At 43.9% G+C, this 22715-nt stretch overlaps 2 protein-coding genes across 3 annotated transcripts; both read left to right on the plus strand.

Annotated features, from left to right (window-relative positions):
• The first annotated feature begins 153 nt into the window (after nucleotides 1–153).
• On the plus strand, nucleotides 154–8903 carry LOC143132688 (kinesin-like protein KIF11). 2 transcript variants are annotated; one of them, XM_076292372.1, is made up of 22 exons: nucleotides 154–590; nucleotides 681–813; nucleotides 902–999; nucleotides 1215–1293; nucleotides 1404–1586; nucleotides 1727–1851; nucleotides 2129–2219; nucleotides 2455–2697; nucleotides 2781–2876; nucleotides 2978–3066; nucleotides 3186–3273; nucleotides 3442–3630; nucleotides 3859–4066; nucleotides 4688–4860; nucleotides 4949–5074; nucleotides 5204–5362; nucleotides 5475–5602; nucleotides 6013–6292; nucleotides 7317–7536; nucleotides 7706–7869; nucleotides 7996–8112; nucleotides 8233–8903. In XM_076292372.1, the coding sequence occupies exons 1-22, from the start codon at nucleotides 520–522 to the stop codon at nucleotides 8329–8331; spliced, it is 3159 nt and encodes a 1052-aa protein (XP_076148487.1). In that variant the 5' UTR covers nucleotides 154–519; the 3' UTR covers nucleotides 8332–8903. The 2 variants fall into 2 exon arrangements, with proteins under 2 accessions (XP_076148487.1, XP_076148486.1); XM_076292371.1 differs by having other exon boundaries at nucleotides 155–590; nucleotides 8230–8902.
• Nucleotides 8904–10261: 1358 nt separating this feature from the next.
• nek12 (NIMA-related kinase 12) lies at nucleotides 10262–12202 on the plus strand. The gene is made up of 3 exons (XM_076292786.1): nucleotides 10262–11414; nucleotides 11588–11788; nucleotides 12048–12202. Exons 1-3 carry the CDS (start codon nucleotides 10262–10264, stop codon nucleotides 12200–12202), a joined length of 1509 nt encoding a protein of 502 aa, XP_076148901.1.
• Nucleotides 12203–22715: the final 10513 nt, after the last annotated feature.

Here is a 22715-nt window from a genome sequence, read left to right on the forward strand (position 1 = left end):
TTAAATCATGTTAATGGTGAGTGAAAAAGAAGACACATTGTTAAACGATAAATAAAACTGTAATAGTTCTGGCAACAAATGTCTTCAGCCAATCACGTTTCAGTATACATTATACGTTGCACCGATTGGCTTTTTGGTTGAAGAGCGATATTTAAAAATTCAGTCTGACTTTGCTTAGTTAGACCGATTTGAGGAAGCTAGTAAATACAAGATTTGTCAGCATTTATTCTCAAGTTAATTGGACCGGGAGGCATCTGTCAGTCGTCCGTTAATACTTTTCGGACTCTTTGGTGTCTTGTAAGTGCAAGTTTTTTTTTTCGAAACAGCGTTAAAGTAGCTAACGTTAGGTTAATTATCACACTGCAGCAGCAGCCCAGCTGGTTGGCAAACAGGAGCTGTGATCACGGGTCTACCAATTTGTAGGTAACGGCATTCCGGTGAAAATACCGGTTTCACGAATTATTAACTTATCTGTTCAGTTGACAATTAAAGCTGGATTCTCGTAGACGTTCTCTGACAATGAGTTCACAAGTGGCTTGCAGTAAAAGGGATGAAAAGAGCAAAAACATCCAAGTGGTTGTACGATGCAGGTAAGTTTGTCAGACTTTTTGTTTGTCAATGCTAACGTTATATGGGTGTCAAGATCACTAACGTTATGTATCTGCATTGCCGTGTTACAGGCCATTCAACGCATCAGAGCGCAAGTCTGGCTCACATGGAGTTATCGATTGTGACCAAAACAGGAGAGAAGTAGCAATTCGAACTGGAGGTGTTACCGACAAAAGTGCTAGGAAGACTTACACATTTGACATGGTAAAATATAAACTTTATAATTTTAATACAAACCAATAATTTCTAAATGCATGTATATTGTTTCACTTTCCTCTCTTTTGTTGTTTAGGTATTTGGACAACCATCGAAGCAGATTGATGTATACAGAAATGTGGTGTGTCCTATTTTAGACGAGGTGATGATGGGCTACAATTGTACCATTTTTGCGTAAGTCAATTAGTCAAAATTAATGTTTTTATGTCAGAAATCTTAGTACAGACTCCATATGGTACAAGCATGCCATGTGATTCAGCGTACTTGTGCCCCAGTTTTAGTCAAATCCAATTTCATGGTGTTCGTTTACTGTACTTGTTTATCACACAACTGCCTGGAGCTGTGAGTTCTAGTATACAAGTTTGAACAGTATGTCTATTCATTCTCAGCTATGGCCAAACTGGGACAGGGAAAACCTTCACGATGGAAGGCGAGAGATCTCCTGATGATGAGTTCACATGGGAGGAGGTAGAGAAATTCCTTACTTTTGGCTGAAGGAAGGCCAGTTCAAAGTTGTTAATACCGCAACATGAATCTGCTTGACACACTCCTGACAATTTGTAATGTGGCCCTTTCAGGATCCTCTGGCTGGGATTATTCCGCGTACACTGCATCAGATCTTCGAGAAGCTGACTGCCAGTGGCACTGAGTTCTCAGTCAAGGTCTCCTTGCTTGAGATCTACAATGAAGAGCTGTTTGACCTGCTCAGTTCTTCTGACATATCGGAACGCCTTCAGCTATATGACGATCCTCGAAACAAGGTCTTCTTGCGCTTTTAAATAATTTAGATTTTATTAAATCTTCATACAGTGCAGTGGCTACATAATAGGCCCTGTACTTCAAGGGGATAATGCTGATTCTCAATATATAACAAAGGATACCCCCCCCCCCATACTTGCAGCGAAGTGTCATTGTGAAGGGACTGGAGGAGATCACTGTCCACAATAAGAATGAAGTTTATCAAATTTTGGAGAGGGGTACTGCCAAGAGGAAAACAGCCTGCACTTTGATGAATGCATACTCAAGGTACAGATATTCATTACTCTCTGATTTTCCTGTAATATTCACAGAGCTAAATACAATTTATATATCAGTGTTTCCCATACATTGCCCACCACAATATCGACATTGACCACCACAAATACCGGTAGAATTTAATTCTGTGGGAAACACTGATATATTGTGTTTGAATGGAAAGCATCTCTGTATTATATGTTGCATTCTGTGTGTGAGTAGATTAGTTTACGGCTGCAGCTGTTAAATGATAAATTTCTGTAACTAATCTGTTGTTGCATTTTGGCAGTCGTTCACACTCTGTCTTCACGGTCACTATTCATATGAAGGAGGTCACCCTAGAGGGAGAGGAGTTGGTAAAGATTGGAAAACTGAACTTGGTAAGAGACACAAAGATGATCTTTAATTGATGTTAAAATTCTCTAGTTTGCTGCTTTCCGATGTTAAACTCAATATGATGGTGGTTCAAGGTTATTTGTCAGTTTAGAACTGGAAAACAATTTGTTTGGTGCAAGAAAAGCACTCTTTCAATTCACTCATTGGTGGTGGATACTGGTCAACCTCTGCACCTTTGTAACCTGTAGGTCTCTATCTATTCTTGTGTCATTCCCATAGGTGGATCTGGCAGGCAGTGAGAACGTCGGCCGGTCCGGTGCAGTGGACAAGCGCGCCCGTGAGGCTGGCAACATCAACCAGTCTCTGCTGACGCTTGGCCGCGTCATCACGGCCCTGGTGGAACGGGCACCGCACGTACCCTACAGGGAGTCCAAGCTCACCCGCATCCTACAGGACTCGCTGGGCGGCCACACCAGGACGTCCATCATCGCCACCGTCTCCCCAGCCTCCATCAACCTTGAGGTCAGTTTTTATTCCTGGCTTGTTATTGGTAGTACAGAAATGGCTGTTTCAAATGGCTAATATTAATGTCTGTATGTCCTCAGGAAACTTTGAGCACGCTGGACTATGCAAATCGAGCAAAGAGCATCATGAACAAACCAGAAGTCAACCAGAAACTGACCAAGAGGGCCCTTATCAAGGTAGAAATAATAGAGATCTTACAATTTAGAAATGTTGTTTATTTTTGTGTTTAAAAAAAACATACAAACAAAAATGGTCTCCCACCTTATTTATATTACAGGAATATACAGAGGAAATCGAACGGTTGAAACGTGATCTATCGGCCACTCGTGACAAGCATGGAGTTTACCTGTCTCCTGAGAACTTCGAGTATGTGACCTTTTCATAACGACAATTAATCTGTCACTTTCTCCAAGCTTCTCTGCAGTCGCTTCTGTCCCAGGTATGTGAGCAAACGAGTTAAAATGGCACTTTCTGTCGCATTGTAGGGACCTCAACAGCAGACTGGCCGCTCAAGAAGAGCAGATTACGGAGTACACAGAAAGAATTGATGCCATCGAGGAAGAGCTGAAGAGAGTAAGCATTTTTCAAATATCGACCACAGCATCCTCTTTTCTAATTCGCTGCATCATAAGAAAATGCCTCTGACTCTCTGCTGCCCTCTGTGGCCATAATGGTGTTAGTGGCATGTGGTCACTTTTTTTCACCCTAACTGTTAGTTTTTTTTTTCACACTCGATATCAGGTCAATGAGCTGTTTTCTGACAGCAAACAGCAACTAGACCAGTGCACAGAGGAGCTACAAGGGGCAAGTCTGCAGGTGCAGGAGATGCAGAAAGACCTGCAGCAGGCAAAAGACGAGCTCAGCCAGGAGCAGTTTGTTGCCTCGGAGCTTGCAAGCACAGAGGAAGCCCTGCATAGCACTGCCAATCAGGTAACAGAACTGCACTGTTCAGATCCTCTGAATTTACATTGGACAAGACATGATGTTGCCTGTGATGCTTTTTGTGAGTTAAACTGGGGTGTTTTTCCAAGCCAAATGTTTATAAACGATTGTGTGAATCTTGTAAACAGTGTATGAACCTCCCTTTTCTCCATTGACTCTATCTGTTGCTCATGTTATGATCTAAACCTATTTAAAAACCTCTTGCTGTCCTTTTAGCTCCTTGCTACAGCTGAAGTCAGTGTCGGCGATGTGTCTGGTCTCCACGCCAAGCTGGACAGGAAGCGAGCGGTGGAGGAGCACAACTCGTCTGTACAGCAGGGCTTTACAGAGCGCTTAAATGCCTGCTGCAGCCACATGCAGATGTCTATTCAAGAGAACAACGCCAAACACCTAGGCATGATGGATTACTACAACAGCACAGCATGTAAGTGTGTGTGTGTGTGTGTGTGTGTGTGTGTGTGTGTGTGTGTGTGTGTGTGTGTGTGTGTGTGTATTCTGACACGAAGAGAAACTTTCTGTTCTCTTTTAATACCGTGTTTAGACAAGGGGATGTTTTCGACACCTTGGTTGCTGCCAGGTGGTGAAGGCAGAGACTTTCTAATGTGGAGACACAGCGCTCAAAAAATACTCCATAGAAATGCATGGGGCTGGTTTGTAACGTTGTCTACACATATCCCATCCCTTCCTCGGCAAAACGTCGACATGTGAATACATTGAGCCAATCATGTGGTGTGATGTGAATACATTGAGCCAATCATATGGTGTGTTGTGAAGACATCGTGCCAATCATGTGTCGCCGCTGGAGCAAGGTTGGTGTCGTGAAGCCTTGCGCACGTGCATTTCTGCCGAATAGGATGCCCAATGAGTGCCCAAAAAGCGTTGCAATATGGCCGCCGAGTGGAGGGACTTGCCTAAAAGGACCTTGGTGAAGGCCTCATCTTGGTGCCTGTACACGGCCTTCCTTCCTAAGTCTTTATTCGAGCACAGATCCCCAAATCTTACACACGGAAGACTGAAACGTTCTCTCCTCTATTTCCTCCTGTAGCCAAACTTCATGGGATGGTGAGCGAGTCCTGCACGCAGGCTGCCCTGGACACTGAGGCCTTGGTGGCCAACGTGAAGAGTGTCGTGGGGGAGAGCGTTCAGCAGTGCGAAGCTCAGATACTGGAGCAAAGCAACTTGTGTCAGCAGACCAAAGAAGTTCTGCACAAGGCACTGGTGAGTGAATTCCCTCATTACAGCCTGTTTGTGGTGCGGTGGCCTTCTAAGACCCACAGAATGTTATGTGTATGTGTGTGTTTTGCAGGATGAACATCGGCTCCATCTGCAAGAGACCCTGATGGCACAGGCAATGCCTGGAATTACTGCGATACTGGAGCGACATGATGTTTTTAAACTGCAGCTACATGCTTTCCATGGGCTCATTGAGAAGGTTGGTGTCCTCTATGCCCTAACTAGAACTGGTGGTCTTTGGTTTCATGTAGTTATGTATTGTATGTTCAAAGTAATGTATTACAATACAGACACTACATTTCTGTCAACTGTGTTTTCTATTCCTCAGATGGTATGCTTGAGGAATGACTTGGAGTCCCATTCCAAAGACCAGATTCTGGCGTTTGCTGCCATGAAACAGACAGCTACGGATGAAATCGGCACTCTTCAAGCAGAGCTGGAGAAGATGAAGACTAAAATCAGCCATAGCTCCAAAAAACAGAACACTGTAAGTCTGAAGCGGTCTTAAATGCTGTTGAAAAATGTGGCAAAGCTCTGCTCTGGTTTGTTTTTTGGTTAGGCTTTTAATGTGTTAAGTCACCTTTTCTCCCTTTGCCTAGATGCTGAAGCAGCTGAGGGAGCAAATGGATTTGCTGGAGTCAGAGATGCAGGAGGATGCAGATGGTCTCCTGAGCTCAGCCGATGCTCTACGTCACCCGGTACAGGAGCTCCAGAGCTCTCTACTGAAGTTAGTGTCCAACAGCCCACTACTATGCTCACTCTGCAGGCCTCATCTAAGCTATTAGACCTATTATAATATAGTTCTTAATCTTCTAATCATAAATGTACTGTCATAATATAGTACAATCTTATACACTGTACGCACCAGTTTTGGAAATGCAGATATCAATATGATTATCAGGGCTTGAAGTTCTCCAGCACTGTGCTGGAATTCAGGCATGGGCCTGAAAGATTAAAGATTTGAAAATGGATCATTTATATAACAGATTGGAAAACTGCTGATAACTGAAGGTCATTTATCTTGCTGTGAAACTTGTATCCACGGTCAAATAATCTGCTGGGGACTGTATTGCTGACCTTTTGAGAGATTTGACTGTTGTAAAAGTAGGTCACGGTGTTCTGTTGACCTCTCCACAGGAAATGCTCTGAGGCTGAAGGAGAGGTGGTGGGGGCGCAGGGCCGCCTGGGAGCGATGGCCGAGGAGCTGATCTCCGGAACGCAGCAGGCAACCGCCGATTTGAGCCAGACCATAGACGATTCCCAGGGCTACTGCCACTCCGTCCAGACAGCCCTGTCCGCTCTGGAGGACGGCACCATCCAGTGGTCCTCCACAGTGAAGGCGGAGGTGGAATCTAGGACCCAGACGCAGGTTCACCTCATTCAGGCAAACGCTGAGGCCTTCCGGGCCCTTCAACAGGTAATCAGATATGAGGAGGCAAGCTGAATTAAAGGAAAATTCCGGTATTCAGCACTTTGAGTCCCTTTTCTGGTTTGTTTTGGATGAACTAGAGTGGTGGACACTGAAATTTTGACGATTGGTCCTGTCTCGACCTTTCTGACTCGTTTTGAAACGCCTTTGACTAGTCAGAGTGGCTGCCAGCAGGCATACTGTAGGCTAGTCAAACATGTCCTAAAACAACCCTTAACGTTTGTTTTCAAAACTGTGCAACTCACCGAGTGGTTAGTGGTGTTTGTTGATGTTCCAAAACAAGTAGCGTAGCGAAATACAGTTTCGGTCGTGTTTTATTTGCCATTTTGTAAAATCCCATTGATTTCTGTTGGAAGACTCCTTGCACGTTGCTATTACTGCGCCACCGTCTATGCTTCAGGTTCAAATATTGAGCGGTTGTGTATAGTTCCACAATAGCAAATAAGACTGCTGGATATCATACATTGCGCCGATATATTTGCTTTTAATAATCATCGAACACCACTAACCACTCGGTGAGTTGCACAGTTTTGAAAGCGAACGTTAAGGGTTGTTTTAGGACATGTTTGAGTAGCCTACAATATGCCTGTTTGCAGCCACTCTGAGAAGTCAATGGTGAGTCAGAAAAGTCGAGACCGGACCAATCGTCAAAATTTCAGTGTCCACCACTCTAGTTCATCCAAAACAAACCAGAAAAGGGACTCAAAGTGCTAAATACCGGAATTTTCCTTTAACATAGTATTATGATCTAGTTACGAAATGAGTTTGTTCACTGTCAGCCAGACACTGGTCTTCTGCTATTTGGAGAATACAAGCGTGTTCATAATATCTTCAAGGCTTATCGTATCCATAATCAGAATCTGCAATTTGAAAAATGTTTTAGTGAAAAGAATATACACAAAGGGCAAACGCCTGTGTCTGGAGAGGCCAGTGAAGGGCCCCCTTTCAGAGTATCAAAGGTCATGCAGTGAACTGACATACCCCTCCTCCTCCTCTACTGGAAATGTCTCAGAATGTCAGCTCCCGTGCCGAGAGGGACTTGCTGCAGTTGAGTGAGCGTCTCATTAGCCAGCAGGCTGACGCGGAAGTGCTCGTGACCGCCGGTCAGGAGCAGGCGGGCCACGATCGCCTGGCCCTGCGGCAGCAGACGGAGAGCCTGTCCTCCCAGGTGGACCAAACTATGGACACCGTTCACGGCTTCCTGCAGGAGCTCAGGGAAGACGTGCCCACGGGTGAGTTATGAGACAGAAACCAGCTTCTGGCTGAGGCAGCAGAATAGCAATTTTAACTTGCTATTGGGTTTTAATCGAAATGGGGAACATTGGAATTGGAATCTGCACTCAAAGTTACGTCTTAATGTATTGGATGGCTTGACTTCTTCCTTGTTTTGTGGCGTATCAGGTATGACGCCAAAGAGGAAGGAGTACTCGTACCCACGCAAGCTGGTCCGGTCCCGCAGCCGCAGTGAGTTGCTGAAACAGTTCAGAGCTCAGCAGGAGCAGACCCAGTGCATCCCCCTGGAGGAGGAAGAGGAGGAGGAGGAGGAAGAGATGCCTATTGACCAGGTAATGCCCAAAAATAGCCTTTTTTTGTTCTTTATGCATATACATCCTTCACATCTGCGCAGAAAGCAATGCTTAATGTTACTCAAAACTAGTGTTTCAACTGGTGTGTCCCTTTCTGTTTTGAAGGATTCACTTGGAGATTCAGAAGAAGTCAGCAATTGCAGCGACAGTATCGTCTCCGAACCCTCTTATGGGGATGAGAACATAATGTGTCAAGAAGGCAACAGGGTTCCCTTTTTTAAGGTGAGTATGTGGGATATTTCTGTGTGTGAGAACGTGTGTGTGCGTAAAGTGCATGTAGCCTTTGTATGTCACTTTGGCTCTGATGCCAAGGCTATGTGCTGACTTTTTTTTTTCTAGAAGAAGAAAGCCAACAAAGAGAAGCCTGCAAGCCTGTCAAAGCTACCAGACAATCCGTCCGCACCTACTAAGTCAAAGCTACCTCTTAGAAGTCAAAATTAAGAAATTGTTCATATTTCTATATTTGAATATTTGTATGTACTTTTATGTGTTAGTTTGAAAGCTGTTTTTACTTTTTCTGTTTGTGCGGATGAATAAAGTATGTATGTGCTTTTAAGATGTAATATATGTATAGCCTATATATATGCCATGATTTGAATAAATTGACATTTAGCATTCAATCAATGCATTATGATCATGAGAACCATTTTCTTTAACCCTTTGATGCATAAATTATGAAAACCAGAATCAGAGCAACATCAAATGTGTATACATATAGGGCATGGATATTTATTAAGTTTAGTAACTGTACTTATACACATGTCCACTCTAGTGGACTACATGCACTTGAGCACTCAACTTGAAGCAATATGTAGTTAATATAGAAATTAATTAAACTCTGTATCATGTTTAATCAATAAACAAAAATTGCTTTTAATGCTTATAAGAAACCTTTTTTTTTTTTATCTGCACACACAAAAACATATATAATGCAATATTATGATTTGCACCTTAAATATACCTGACTGTCCATAATGTCCACTTCAGTTGACACATGGTTACAATTATGGGAAATAAATAATACTGTAAATAAGTATGCATAAAACTAAATAATGTTACTACACGATTGCTCCATGTGTCTTCATTATTTTATTACATTAACTTTGAAAGAATTCCAGTAAGGACGGGTATGCTTGAAAGAATAGAAAATACCTCTTTGGTACACTGGCAACTAAAGCCCTCCTTACACTGACAGACTTTGGAAAGATTTGCAAAGATTTGGAAAAGATTTTTGAAAGACTACAGTCTCAGACCCTCTCACATCTAAAGACAAGTAAAAGAGTTTTAAGTCACAGACTATGATTTTGCAATGACTGGGGATCTTGCAAGGTCACTATTTACAAGACTGCAACTAGATTCCTTTAAATTATTACCCATCGTGCAATAGATATCAACAGGAACTGAAATGATATCCTACTAAATTCAAAGCCATATTTTCGTGTTTCTGCAGCATTGTTTCATGCATGACATCCCTAACCGATATAGAGTTGTTCCTACACGTGGAAGAGCCGACTAAATATGTATAAGAAATGACAAATATTATAAGAATAACAAATAATCATATAGGCTACAGCTGTCGCCTACTTTGCCCCTTCCTGTTTGGTGTTGAAGAGAGGTCACTATTGGTTTTTATAGTTCACGTCAGTATTTGCATGAGCCACGACTAGAAAGACTTGCGATAATATCAAACATGTTTAATATTGTCGTAACGGCAAAACTAGAAAAGGACTGACTCCGACTGACTTAAAACCGCTAAGATTGGCACCTTACACTAAACGATCTAGTTGACGGGAGCGCGCCGCGATTCCAGTACAACTCCCATGATTTCTGTCCGACTTTGGAAATTTAGTCGCCGACTGTGAAAACAGACCAAAATCGTACAATGTAAGGCCGCCATTAGTAAAATATTCTTGGAGCAAGATGGTCCACTCCATGCCTTACCATAGCATCATGATGTCCTCATAGGATGTCCCTCACCCCTCATCTCGTCCTTCAAAGGTTTTAGTGCATGCTTGTGTGATGGGAGGTGGCCCATGCGTTGGCCAATCAACAAGCAGTTCTGAAGTTCTCTTGCCCCTGTTGTTATAGAAACGAAAGGCAAACAAAACATGCCTGGGAGCACCTGAAAGATGAGACATTTCCTATTAGCAGAATCTTAACTTCCAACCTTGAGGACATTAACAGGGCTATGAAGAATTCTCTTCTCAAGTGGAAAAAAGCACGGGAATGTGCACGGGCTTAGTGTTAGCTGAACATGAAAATAGTTTAGCCAAGGAAACTAAACGTTAACGCTAGCATCTGACTTTGAGTCATGTTGGCTAATTTGTAACAGCTACCTCTTTACAGTTAGCTTTTTTGTTTGTGGCTCGAAATGGAAAGTTACGAGAGCATACTCTCACTGGGAAGGGGCGCAACAGCTGTTGTATTTCTTATGAAGCATATCGAAACAGGCAAGCTGTGTGCTGTGAAGAGAATAGGGATTGACAGTTCGCATAGGAGTAGGACCAAAGAGGCGGTTCTGCAAGAAGCCGAGATACTGAAGAAACTGAAGCATCCGCACGTTGTCACATGGAGCGACACCGTTTTTGATTCAGTGGACCAGTTTATTTACATTGTGATGGACTACTGTGATGGTGGAACACTGGATGAACAAATCCAAGCGCGCAAACCCAATGATTATTTCTCAGAGGAGAAGGTCATGGAATGGTTTGTCCAGGTCACCATGGCTGTTAGTTTTATACACTCAGCGAAAGTGCTGCACAGAGACATCAAGACTTCCAATGTCCTTTTAACTAAAAAAGGAATTATAAAGGTGGGAGATTTTGGAATTTCAAAGATGATGACCAATACACTGGACCTGGCTTGTACATGTGTAGGCACACCCAGGTACCTGAGTCCTGAACTTTGTCAGGATGTCCCATACAGTGCTAAGTCTGACATATGGGGACTTGGCTGCCTACTTTATGAGATATGTGCTCTCAGACCCCCTTTTGATGCAACAAACCTCTTGAGTTTGTTCTTCAAGATCATTAAAGGTGACTATGAGCCCGTGTCAGACAGATACTCTGAAGCTCTCCATGCACTCATCAAGGCCATGCTAAATGAGGTGCCTGAAAACAGACCAAGTGCAAACAGCTTACTGAACTCTGCCTATGTTCAAGATCACTTAGGTCATTTTGTCGAGCACCGGCAGACCGAGCTAAGTAAGATGAGCTCTGACGCCCGAGCCCCGCGCAAGCAGGAAGCTGACAGTCGGCATCAGTGTTCTGGGCAGCAGAGTGGCAGGGTAGCCAGCATGGAGGATGGTGATGGTTATGTTGAGTCAGCTGTGCCACTGGCCCCCACACTGGAGGAGGAAGGTCATCATGGACATGACAGTGACCTGGTTGAAGACTCCATGGGCTCAGACTACTCAGAGGACTTTGATGATCAAGACAGTTTGTCCTCCACTGAGGACAGCATGGACAAGGTTGAGTCCCAATCACATGATTCGGCAGTTGAGGATGCCCTCAACGATTCATGTGGTAAGAAAGCATTGTCCTTTTAATTTAATAGCACAGGGAAATACTTGTATCAGCAAGGACAAACTTTTTAACCTTTACACCTTGGAAGATCTGTGTTTGTAACTGAATTAAGTAATAAAATGCACAACCGCATAAGGGGAATTTCTGAATTTCTTGGCTTACATTTGCCACAGGTGCAGCTGCCAACACAGACCTTACTGACTATCCAGATGACTTTGAGGAGGTAGAGGAGGAAGATTTGGTAGACGTGGTCAGTAATGCCAAAGTTGCCATGGACATGTCAGTGGAGGATGATGAATTTGAGGAGGAAGTGCACCTGAAAGATGCTGGTGGTCTGTCTGTCACCATGAAAGTCCTCAGAGAGAGGTACCTTGGTAAGTGCAATGCTTCCCCTGTAAAAGAGACATTTAAAGGGCAACTTGACTTTGTTTGGCCTCTCTTGAATAAAGTCAGCTTCAACAAAAGACAAGACGAAATGTCAAGGAGTCGTCAATACATATTCTGTTAAGAAAAGCAGATCGGTTAAAGAACTCAAAGCAATTTCATCAATTTGGCTATCTATCTATCTATTACTATTTGGTTTATCTGCTATAAATAACCGGCAATCTCTGTATTTGTGTGTTTAATTTACAGAAGATGTTGGGCCCTCTCTTTACAAGGAGATCAGTGGACACTTTGTCAACGGATTCACCCCAAAGGACTTACAGCCACAGTTTGAGCATATGCTGGGTACAGATCATCTTGAAACTTGTTATCTCATATTTAATACTGACCATGAGCCTACATGAGTCAAGGTAATTTTCACACTTTCCCCATCAGTTTTGCAAAGTGAACAGGTTTAACGTAGGTCAACAAATGAAGTGTGTAGATAGTAGTGATTTTTTATCATCACTCATTTAGTCATGATGTAATGTATTTCTCAAATCTCGTGTTAAGTATGTAAATTAAGTGTTAATTATGTAAAAAATCTGTTATTTGTGTAATGTATTTTTCTAAAGCACTTCCAGGTATGACCTGTAGGTGTCATCCTGTTGCCATGGCATGAAATCGTGACATTAGAATAAAGGCATGGTGATCTGAATCTCGTTGGTTGAATGTGAAATAGGCATGTTAACTAGCCATGGATGATGTTACAATTACATTAAGATCTCTTCTTGGCAGGCCACTAACATCTTAATATCTAATTGCGTAGAAAGGAGCAATTTGTTGGAACAACAATTTGCAAGTGTGATTTCATTCAATTAAAATGGCAGTGTATTTTCAGTTCCCAGTTGGTCTTTCTCACATGGTCTAAAAACCCTGTTGAAATGAAATGGGATGTGAATCCTACTCCTGTTGTTTTAATTGATAGCTTACAGCTGCTACATACACACACACACACACACACACACACACACACACACACACACACACACACACACACACGGTCCATCCATACATATTGTCTCACCACCTTAATGGCTTTACATAATCTCTAAATGGAATTCTTTCTCAGCCACCCATCAAGCTGTCAAGCAATGCTCTGTGGGTTTCACCCCTGTGCACCATGCAAGAATGCTTGCAATTTGGGAGAGGTCAACCTTGTTAATGGCCTTTTGTCCCTCTGAGCTGTCTGGAGTTGGCCTTCGAACTGCTTAAATCTGCATCACCAGGGAAATATCTCATGGCACTATACAGTAGCAGCCAGCTGCTGTACCCAGTCAGGATTACATTACATTTCATTTCACGAGTGGCGGCAAAAATGCTGTGTGGCAGCGAAGTCAAATTACAGGGAATTTGCAGCAGCCGAAGGAAATGATATCAAGAGCCAAAGGTGTTCTCGCGGTAATAGACTGGAAACACTGAGGGTGGATTTAATTGGCATTGCTCTATATGTTTTCCCATCACAGCGCATGCTCATCCGTACTGTGCTGAAGGGGCTCTACAACCACTGCTTCATGCACCCGCTGGACAAGCAATGACCCAGACACAGTGAGCAGACATTTAGATATCTCAAATTACTGCTGGCTTCGTCGGCGCAATCATGAATTGTCATTGTTAGTTGAGAAAGTGCAAGGATAATAATGATTCGTTGCTGGGAGATGATAAGGAAGGCAGGCTTAAATGCATTTCATGATGTGCACACACACACGCATATTGAATAGGTCTGCATTTAAGCCTGCCTTACTTATCATCTCCGTGCGTGTGCGTATGCGTGTGTGTGTGTATGTGTGTGTGTGTACACATTTGTCTTTCTGCTGAGGCTGAAAAACAAGGTCTCCCAGGACATTGTGCTTGGTTTTCTGTTTGTTGACATTCATTCTCATGGGATCTGTAACATCCTATAGCACAAATGGAAGGAACATGTCGTCTGCAACGGAACTTCAGAAATGTAATTTCTGGCATGCCAATGTCATGTGAATCCAGTGTTTGCATAAATGGACTAACTAAATAAGGCGATACACATTGCCCCGAGGACAATGGTGTCATGGAACAAATTGAAAAAATTGTACTTCACTTGAACCCAAGATGGACTGGGTCACCCCAAAAAGAGAGAAGTGAACATCTTTTTTACATTAAAAATGCAGATTATACTTTGATCCCCATTCTGTTTTATATTCTATTCACATTTCCAGGGGAGGAAACTGTCAGGCACATTCACAAAGTGGCAAGAGAGGAAATGAGAGGAGACCCCACATGTGTGTATCTCTTCCGTGTACATTTTATCGAGTGCTTGGGAGAGCCAGTGAGAGTTGTGAGACAGCCTCTATGGCCTCAGCATTTCTCACGCCTTCCTGGTCAATATTCCCATCCATAGGCCTCCTAATGACTTTCAGAGTTTGTCACTTGTTCCTGGTGGGCTCTGGGAGGCCGGGGAGGCTCTGTGCTTAGCTTGATGTGATATTGATCATCCCCAGTATGAGCACCTCGCACTTTCACCCTTTTGTTTTGACAAGTGGACTCACGCCGCTCGCACTGGACCGCGAGAGACATGAACGGAGGCCCAAACAAAACGCCGGCGCCATGCCGATGGTAATGGCTTTTTTTTTTAAATGCCCCGTTTTCGATGCACTTTGATGCACTATTTCGCTTCACTGAGGGAAGTCCGATCGTTCGCAGGGCGTCCTGAATGAGAAGAAGCATTGGGAGTTTGCTGAGATACTCTCCCATTCACATGCTGAGGGAGGAAAGATTAGAGATTTGAAGACAAAGATGAAAAAGGGCTGCCAAGGCCTCATTTCTGTGGCTCCCGCGGAAGACATCTTCATCATTACGGCAAAAGGGAAATGGTGCCGATGAGGGAGAGACAGGCGGGCGGTGGGCAGGTGGTGGTTCCTGTTGGTGTGAATTATTAATTGGTAATACATGGGGGAAGAAAACTCTAGAAGAAGAACTTCAGCTCTGACCTTGAGCTGAATGTGACTTGAGTGGACAGCAGGGAGCTACAGGAGGGCCATATGCATACATCACAGCTGGACTGTACCATTAAGAGAGCATTCAGATGGATGGAATGGAACATCTCACTTATTCTCTATTCTCAAATTGTAGTTGAGGCCTATTCAATTTCACAGACGGAAAAAATGAATCCTCCAAAACTGACCTTGCAGATTACAGGAAAGACTTGTTAATAAAACTGCAGAAGAGGTTAGAATTTGTTTCAGCAGCTCTCCGTTGATTTTTGACAGCCAAGTGATATTCAAAAGCAGAGGGTCAAAGCTTTTTCTGATGGGTGATGCACATTTTCTACCAGCAGGCAACTGATCTGCCTGTATTAGGAGAACAGGTGGGTGGATGTATTGACCTTAGTAATTAAATTGATGAGTGCTATTCACATGCAAGAGAGACATTATTCAGTGCACTATTCAGCTAGAGAATTTAATTCATTTTCAAATAACATTGACAATGACGTTGAAAATGACGATGATTCATTAAAGCCATTTTAAAAGATGTCAAGAGCATTTCGGTATAAATAAGCATGAATTTCAACAACTGTGAGTTGTAGACTAATAGACTATTTACTAAAATGTTGATATGCCTCTCGTATTTACAGTGTGAAAATGACACAAGACTATTGTTGAATTGCATAGTTCTATATAAGTTTATTGAATGTTTTTATCTGTCAAATGAAGCAATTGTACTGGGCAGGTCATATGGAGTGATGATGCTAACCTATGAGAGGAGTACATGAATTAGAATGCCACCAGTCTCTTTCATGAAAGCAGTTTATGCCTCTTCCTCGCTGTTTGCGCCAAAGACAATAACAAAAAGGCCCCAGGCAGTCTTAAATGAGTGCTCTATGCTTTATGTCAGCCTTGTGAAATATTTATGTGAGATCTTACTGGCCCCAAGTCCTCCTATGAAAGGATGAGAGACTCTGGCTCCATCAGGAACAGTGAGCATTAGCAAAGTGAGGTGGAAGATGGTGACAGCACTCTGCACTTTAACCCGCTGAGACGTGTGTGTGTGTGTGTGGGGGGGGGGGGTGCTGCTCGAGGGACACGCCGGGTCACGGAGTGCCATGACACAGCCGGAGAAAGAAAATGTTTGCATTCCACCCCTTCCTTGAGGCGATGCAACTGCTGGTGACTGCTCAAAACCCGGGCGCATGCTCGTCGGTCACATCGAGTCACATAGCACTGATCTGGTTTGTGCTACACAGCCAAGGCATTGTGAATGCACCTCAGTGGCATACATCACGCTGAGCTGGTCAACAATGTTCAAAGAGCTGAGGCTGAGCTCTTTATATATTCTCCTTACAGCTCGAATCTCTGATGCCTAGAGTTTTGGCAGAGGAGACAAAAATCCTTTGCTGTTGGTGAGGGTGAGAGAGAGAGGGAGAGAGAGAGGGAGAGAGAGAGAGAGAGAGAGAGAGAGAGAGAAGGGGGGTGGGGGAGGGAGTGGGAGAGAAAGAAGTAAGAAGTCCATGATTCCTCCCATGTGAAGGTCCAGCTTGGAGAGCTTAATCACAGGTGACGAGGGCAGGACGAATGCAATTACGTGTCGGAATGAGGTGTCATCACATATAATTTCAGTTTATTATCTGACACGAAGGAGACCTTGAGGCGTGAGCCGGCTCTCCTGGCCTCACTTGGTTGTTTAAGAGGGGTGTGTGGAGGGAGAGGAGAGGTGCCTGGCATATCGGTGAGGGCCATTGTTCCTCTCTGGCTGATTGCAGACGGCCTTGTAAATTATCCCTGAGTCAACAGCGCCTTCTGTAAATGGAGGACGGAAGATATAGGTGCCTCCCCACTCACTCCCTCAGCCTCCCGACACTCGCACAACTCTGGGGTGAACAGCTCTCAAACGCCATCTTTTGACCCTGTGGCCATGCTCAACTTTTACGCGGAAATCAATTTCTATGGACGGAGCATTAGAACCACTCCCCACACAGCACCGCCGGAACCTTGTAAAAAAAAAGTCCACAGAAAACGGGCAGCTTGATTTTCACGATCCACCCATGAAGCAAGACGGAGATCATTTTAGCCATGCGTGCCATCCAGGATGCCAGGCCTGTATGAGAAGTGGGAAAAAAATCCTCTTCTCATTGTTTTACGATGGTGATGGATTACGTAGGATGCAATCCTCTGGTATTTTCCTCCAGGCATTTAACACATAGTGGCAGGGATCATTATAGCAGCCTTTTGATTGATTGCTGTTTTTCTCCGTGCTGAAAGAAGTCACCCTGACAAAATATGCCGTACAGATACAAGTGGCCTGTTTATCTTCCTGTAAATCTTTTTTGTTGTTGTTGTTGATTTTGTGACCTGCACCCTTCTAATCCATGACATGGATCTGAATGTTATCATACACAGTTCTTAATACTGGGACATGTTTGTCATGTGCATCAGAATTTGATTTGATTTAATCTCCTGTTTTCATGATTTTAAATCCCTAACTGGAACAATGTATTGACAGAGTGCCACTCTCTCTCTCACACACACACACACGCGCACACACACACACACACACACACACACGCACACACACACATTCAGACACACACACACACACACACACACACACACACACACACAGCTGTGGCAAAAGCATGACATCAATCTGAAGCAGCAGTAAGCAGCAGTAGTGCAGTAGTGTGAGACACTAACACCACTCGGTTGGGGGGGGGTTGGAGCTCCTCCACAGTGGTAATGTTGCGATATACTCCGACCTTGTCAGCATGCAGGGGACCCTTGCTCACACTAGAGGGTGACAATTTTTCGGGACTCCCGCGGGTCACGGTATTCCCGCGGGTTTCCCGCAGTACGGAAGTAAATTTCACTGTTGGTAACGTGATTGGGACGGGACAGGAAATAATAAACGGGAGCTGGCGGGAAGCCAGAGAAAAAATTACGCTGCAATGCAGTGAGTGCGCCCAAAGACGCGAGGCATTTCGTTTTAGAAAAGAGAACCAATTACAACCCACAATACGTTTGTTGTTGATTGGTAGCCTATCAGAGCAAGACAAAGCAGCTGCCCTGTTCACAATCAATCAGCTTCAGCGACTAGGCCCTAGGTCTAAGGCAAAATGGATGCAAAGAAACAGTTACAGGCGAAAGTGTCAGCAAATGACAGCTCTATTCAATTGCACGAGCTGTCCGGGAAAGCGATTCTCGTTGAGTTTAATGCGTCATGCAATGTTGGGGCATGGCACCTCGACGATCGCATTCCTCAATATATGTATCGCATAACCCTGGCGGAACACAAAAAATAGTTTTGTTTACCCATATGCTTTGCTGGTTTAACGTGATGAGAACGGTGCAAACTTAACTGATGGCATCTACAATTCTGACTATGAAATGATTTAAGCATAGCCTACAGCAAAGTCCTGTAAAATATGTAATTTTAATGTAGCCCAAAATGATCGGCTATTAAAGAAAAGTTAGACAAGGCTTTCTGCCCTACCAAATGTATGGTCACGCTACTGGGTAGCCTAACAGTCGGATAACTTTAGACATCAACATAGGGAGCGGGACGGGATTCGGGAGTCTTTCTCTCGGGATTTTGCGGGACAGAATTTTTTTGGGGGGGCTGTCACGTGATCGGGATATGACGGGAGTATTGGTGCGGGCTCGGGATGGGACGGGAGTGAAAATTGATTCCCGTGTCACCCTCTAGCTCACACGCTCCTCCACATCCACACAGGAGTGCTCGTAAATGCTAGCTTGACATTTGGGTGAGTGGCGCAGAACTCTCAGCACTTGAAGGCAGAATTGTATTTTGGAATGCTCTCCGCCGGTGACCGCCACCGTTCCTCTGGGACTTCTGAGGCAGCATCGGGTGTGTGTGTGTGTGTCAGTGTGTGTGTGTGTGTGTGTGGGGGGTCTTAATTTGAATCGAACGGAATGCTGTTATGAAATTGAGTCAGTAAATCAGATGTCTGTGATTCGTGCAGCACAGACTTTTAGGAGAGAGTACAGAACGTCCCCCTGGGTCAAATACGAGTCTTGGCCCCTATATTACAGTAACCAAGCACCGTGGAAAATGTATAGATGAAAGGTGAAAGAGTGGCTTACAAGGAACAGAGAGGGCTTATATTGCTGAGTGGATTGGGAGGGATTTGGCCTGGGTGTGGAGTCATCTGTGTGTGTGTGTGTGTGTGTGTGTGTGTGTGTGTGTGTGTCCGCACCTGAGTGAGAGGCTCTGCTGCTGGTCACTCCTGATCAGCCCAAAGCCACGGTCTCCCAGCAGGCTCTCTTGGTCAGATTGTCGGCAGGATAAAGAGATAAAGCAAATGGCATTTCGTTTTTCGATATGGATGTTCTCTGGTACAACCGACTGCTTTTAGTATTTTTTTTTCGAGTTGGACAAATAATATAAAAAAACAGAAAGTCCCTTAGGGATAAACAGATCAGTGGTAAAAGAGACTCAATAAGTTATCAGTGTATTACTGAAGGAAGCTACTGTCCTAGATCTGAAACCACCCTGCAAAACAGCCAAAAACCTTCTCATTTTAGACAGCAAAGTAAAAGGATGGCAGAGGCCCTGCACAGAGAGGCCTCTTTGCAGTTGACAAGGACATTGTATCCAGGAGAAGCAGTGAACTCCAAAAGACAAGGTGTTAAAGTTCATTAGTGCCTATTGGGGCTTGCTTTGCCTGAAATAGCCAACTGTGGCGATGAAAGACATGCTTGTTTCACTGAGACCTTTCCCATTTCCAAGCCCTCTGCAGACCTTTTGTTCCTCATTATAGCTGGAAGGGAAGGGAGGACAAAACATGTTTAGCGAATAACCTTTTACCTCATTATCAGTGTGTCACTCCAACGTCACCTCTCCAGTTCTTTCAACACTGTCACGATACATCGAACAACATGTGTCAAAGCGTTGCACTCATTATCTACCGGAGCGTCATATACAAGTGAATCCTCTCAAATATTTTTCAAGGCTGACTTGGTCTAGACCAGGGTAACCCACGCACACATGTGCACACTCACCTGCTCTTTCGGCTGCGTTATCAGTATTCCTGGTGTATTATTATTATCTGTTTAATTGTATTAGCTGGACAAAGGAACATGACTCGATTGACCCTACCGATTATCAAAAAACCCTTGAGTGTTATCACAGGACGTCGTGGAAACCGGTTGTTTATTGCCACTTGCAAAATGGGAGCTATTGACTGTGTTCTTTAAGAGGGAGTGCGTGCAGCGAGCAGTCAGGGGGACGTGGATCGGCGCCAGCCACTGGCGGAAATAACGGCTCACTTGTGTGCACTGAGGCCAAACACACACACACACACACACACACACTCACACACACGCACTCAACACTCCCACTATCCCTCTTAGTCTTGTTTACTCTCTTATCTTACAGTCAGGCCAGGAATTGTGCACAGTGGGGGCTCTCACAATCGTCAAACAGAGAGCAAAATTATTCATTAAAAAGCCCGACAAACACACGTTGTGTGACGGGATTTGCTTGCCAGTATTAATTAGACTGTGAGAGGGAGCAGGTGCAAATGGAAAGTCATAATCTTGAAGTGAAGAGGGACAACACGCAACTCTCACACAGATAATGAAGAGAGTGCCACAGAATAAACCAAACAGAAGGAGAGAGAGAGAGAGAGAGAGAGAGAGAGACCGAGAGAGAAAGAGAGACAGAAACCCAATCCTATTTCCTGCAGGCTCTGAAGGGAAATTAATAACACTGGTCCAGTGTAATATACTGTGGTGCTCCACTTCCTTGCAATCATTTGTCTCTCTCTCTCCTGTCGCCAGTGGTGTGAGCAGTAGCACCTTGACCCGTCCTCAGTTCCTAAGATCCAACTTTTTAAAGAGAAAATGTGATTCATAGTGTGGTTACTGAAATGGATAATCATTGATGATAATTGTTAATAGAGCAAGAAAAGACATCATACATAGTTTTATTGATGTTAAACTGGACATGTTGATGACTTTTGGAGATGCCTACTTAGTTGGAATGTATTAACAAGGCACATGTTATGTAAGATATGGTTTCTGAGGAATGTGCTGGAGATGCTCTCAAGTGCCTCATATGCATACTGCAGCTGGTGAGTCTTAGTATGTACATTATGCCCTGGTCAGTGAGCTAGTAATAAACATGTGAAGCATCTTAGTGCACCCTCCCAGATGAGCCTACAGTTACGACACACATGAATATGCCTCTTCAGAGGACACCAGTCATCTCCCTTCTACAATACAGGTTTGTGATTTTAATCAAGAAAATACAGTAAATTCAGATGGCAGAAGGGGTTCTATAGAATGAATGGATGCTACAACCAGAACACCTATCTCCTCCTACCCTAGAAGCAAACACTGCAGAGTGTAACAAATCATAAATAAATAAAGCTAGCGGTGTGTTGCCAGCCTTATAAAGGAGACGAGCAGAGCTGATCCAGTAGTGACGTTTAATGGCATCGTAAACCTGACCATTTTACAGCCCCCCTTTGTAGCAGTACTCCTCTAAAACAATTTAAATTATAATTTAGGAGGCCATTTCAAAGACACACTTTTTTTTAACTCTGCCTTGCCTACACAACAGTTATGACTTCACACTCTGAATTTCATGCGTGACTGGTTTTCTTAGGCTACATGGTCCTCTATACATCTCCCTCAATCTCTAGTCACCTGGAAATAGCCTCTTCCCAACCGGAATGGAAACCCCAAGCTGTGTGGATGTGAAAACCAACCCTGGGGTGCGTTCACAGGGCAACCTCCGGTTAGCTGTAATATTTACATCATTCGGTATGCTGCACTATACTCTTTGCAACTGCAGGGTTTTTTTTAATAATTGCTTTGCTGTGCGCCTTATCGAACTCAGCCACACTGCCTGCCATGCACTGCTGAGGCCAAATAGGCTTATAGAGATGTATGACAGCCGCCGCTGAAAATGAATCAATTATGAGCATGATTCATGAGGTGTCAGTCTGTAAGGACAATGGCCATTTTCTCAGGTCTATAGACATCACTGCAGCCACCGCTCCCCTTCTTTTATCTTTTAATATTTTTGGCAGATTTTTGTTACGTGTCATTCAATGAGGTACTTGCTTTGCTTTTCTTATTTTACAAAAAGTATGTCTTCATTCAAGGCAAACAGTAAAAAAAAAATGATCATAACCGCTTGCAAAAATTCCCAGCATCGCGTCCTTTCTTGTTACAAGTCAATGCCATTTAAACGTCACAATAAATTCAGTCATCATGACATAGACGTTAGGAAAACAAGGACTTTCCATCATTGGCTCAAGGATCTTGGACGGAGGCCATTTCATTTTAAAACAGAAACAAAAAAACACAATTTTCTCCAACTCTGCCATATCCATCAACTGGAAAGGGGACTCAGAAATGAGTTAGCGTGAATGCTCGTGACATAGATCTTATTTGTCATCGTCTTCCATTAGCATCTGTGAAATCACACCCAGTGATCTCATGGAGAGCGAACTACCCTCCCCCACCCCCACAAATGGAGTCACATGGCGGACAGCGAGGACCTTCACTGTTAGCCTCAGTAAAATGTCATCACCCATAATGAGAAGAGACGTGGCTCGGTGACCCCCGCTCCCTCCGCCCACTTGGATGGCCCACAGGGTCCACACGTGCAGATGATGCACACCGAAGAGCCGAGGAGGCCAGGTGAGGGTGAGGATGAGGATGATGGACTCTGATGGGGGGAGAAGTGATAGGGCACTTCGGGATAAACAACAATGCCACAGTCACTTAATGTAAAAGCAAATTCGAGGAGGCTTTGATGAAAGTAAATAAATGCCTTGTTTGCTTGCGTACCACTCGGGAGAGAAGTGCATGTTATGTAGGCCTATTTGATTGGTAGAATTGCTTTTGAGAGGGTTTGTTGTTTGTGTGTACCGGTATG

This window comes from Alosa pseudoharengus, unplaced genomic scaffold, assembly GCF_046254945.1.
Source record: "Alosa pseudoharengus isolate Yale_2024_CS ecotype anadromous, Long Island Sound unplaced genomic scaffold, YU_APseudo_1.1 YU_APseudo_1.1_scf_19, whole genome shotgun sequence".
NCBI classification, from domain to species: Eukaryota; Metazoa; Chordata; class Actinopteri; order Clupeiformes; family Clupeidae; genus Alosa; species Alosa pseudoharengus.

Excerpts from the sequence above, each read along its gene's own strand:
- LOC143132688 (XM_076292371.1), top strand. The coding sequence starts at position 520 with ATGAGTTCACAAGTGGCTTGCAGTAAAAGGGATGAAAAGAGCAAAAAC. Across the intron at positions 814-901 it reads AGACTTACACATTTGACATG|GTATTTGGACAACCATCGAA; the intron begins GTAAAATATAAA and ends TTTGTTGTTTAG. Across the intron at positions 3,631-3,858 it reads TGCATAGCACTGCCAATCAG|CTCCTTGCTACAGCTGAAGT; the intron begins GTAACAGAACTG and ends CTGTCCTTTTAG.
- nek12 (XM_076292786.1), top strand. The coding sequence starts at position 10,262 with ATGGAAAGTTACGAGAGCATACTCTCACTGGGAAGGGGCGCAACAGCT. Across the intron at positions 11,415-11,587 it reads TGCCCTCAACGATTCATGTG|GTGCAGCTGCCAACACAGAC; the intron begins GTAAGAAAGCAT and ends CATTTGCCACAG. Across the intron at positions 11,789-12,047 it reads CCTCAGAGAGAGGTACCTTG|AAGATGTTGGGCCCTCTCTT; the intron begins GTAAGTGCAATG and ends TTTAATTTACAG.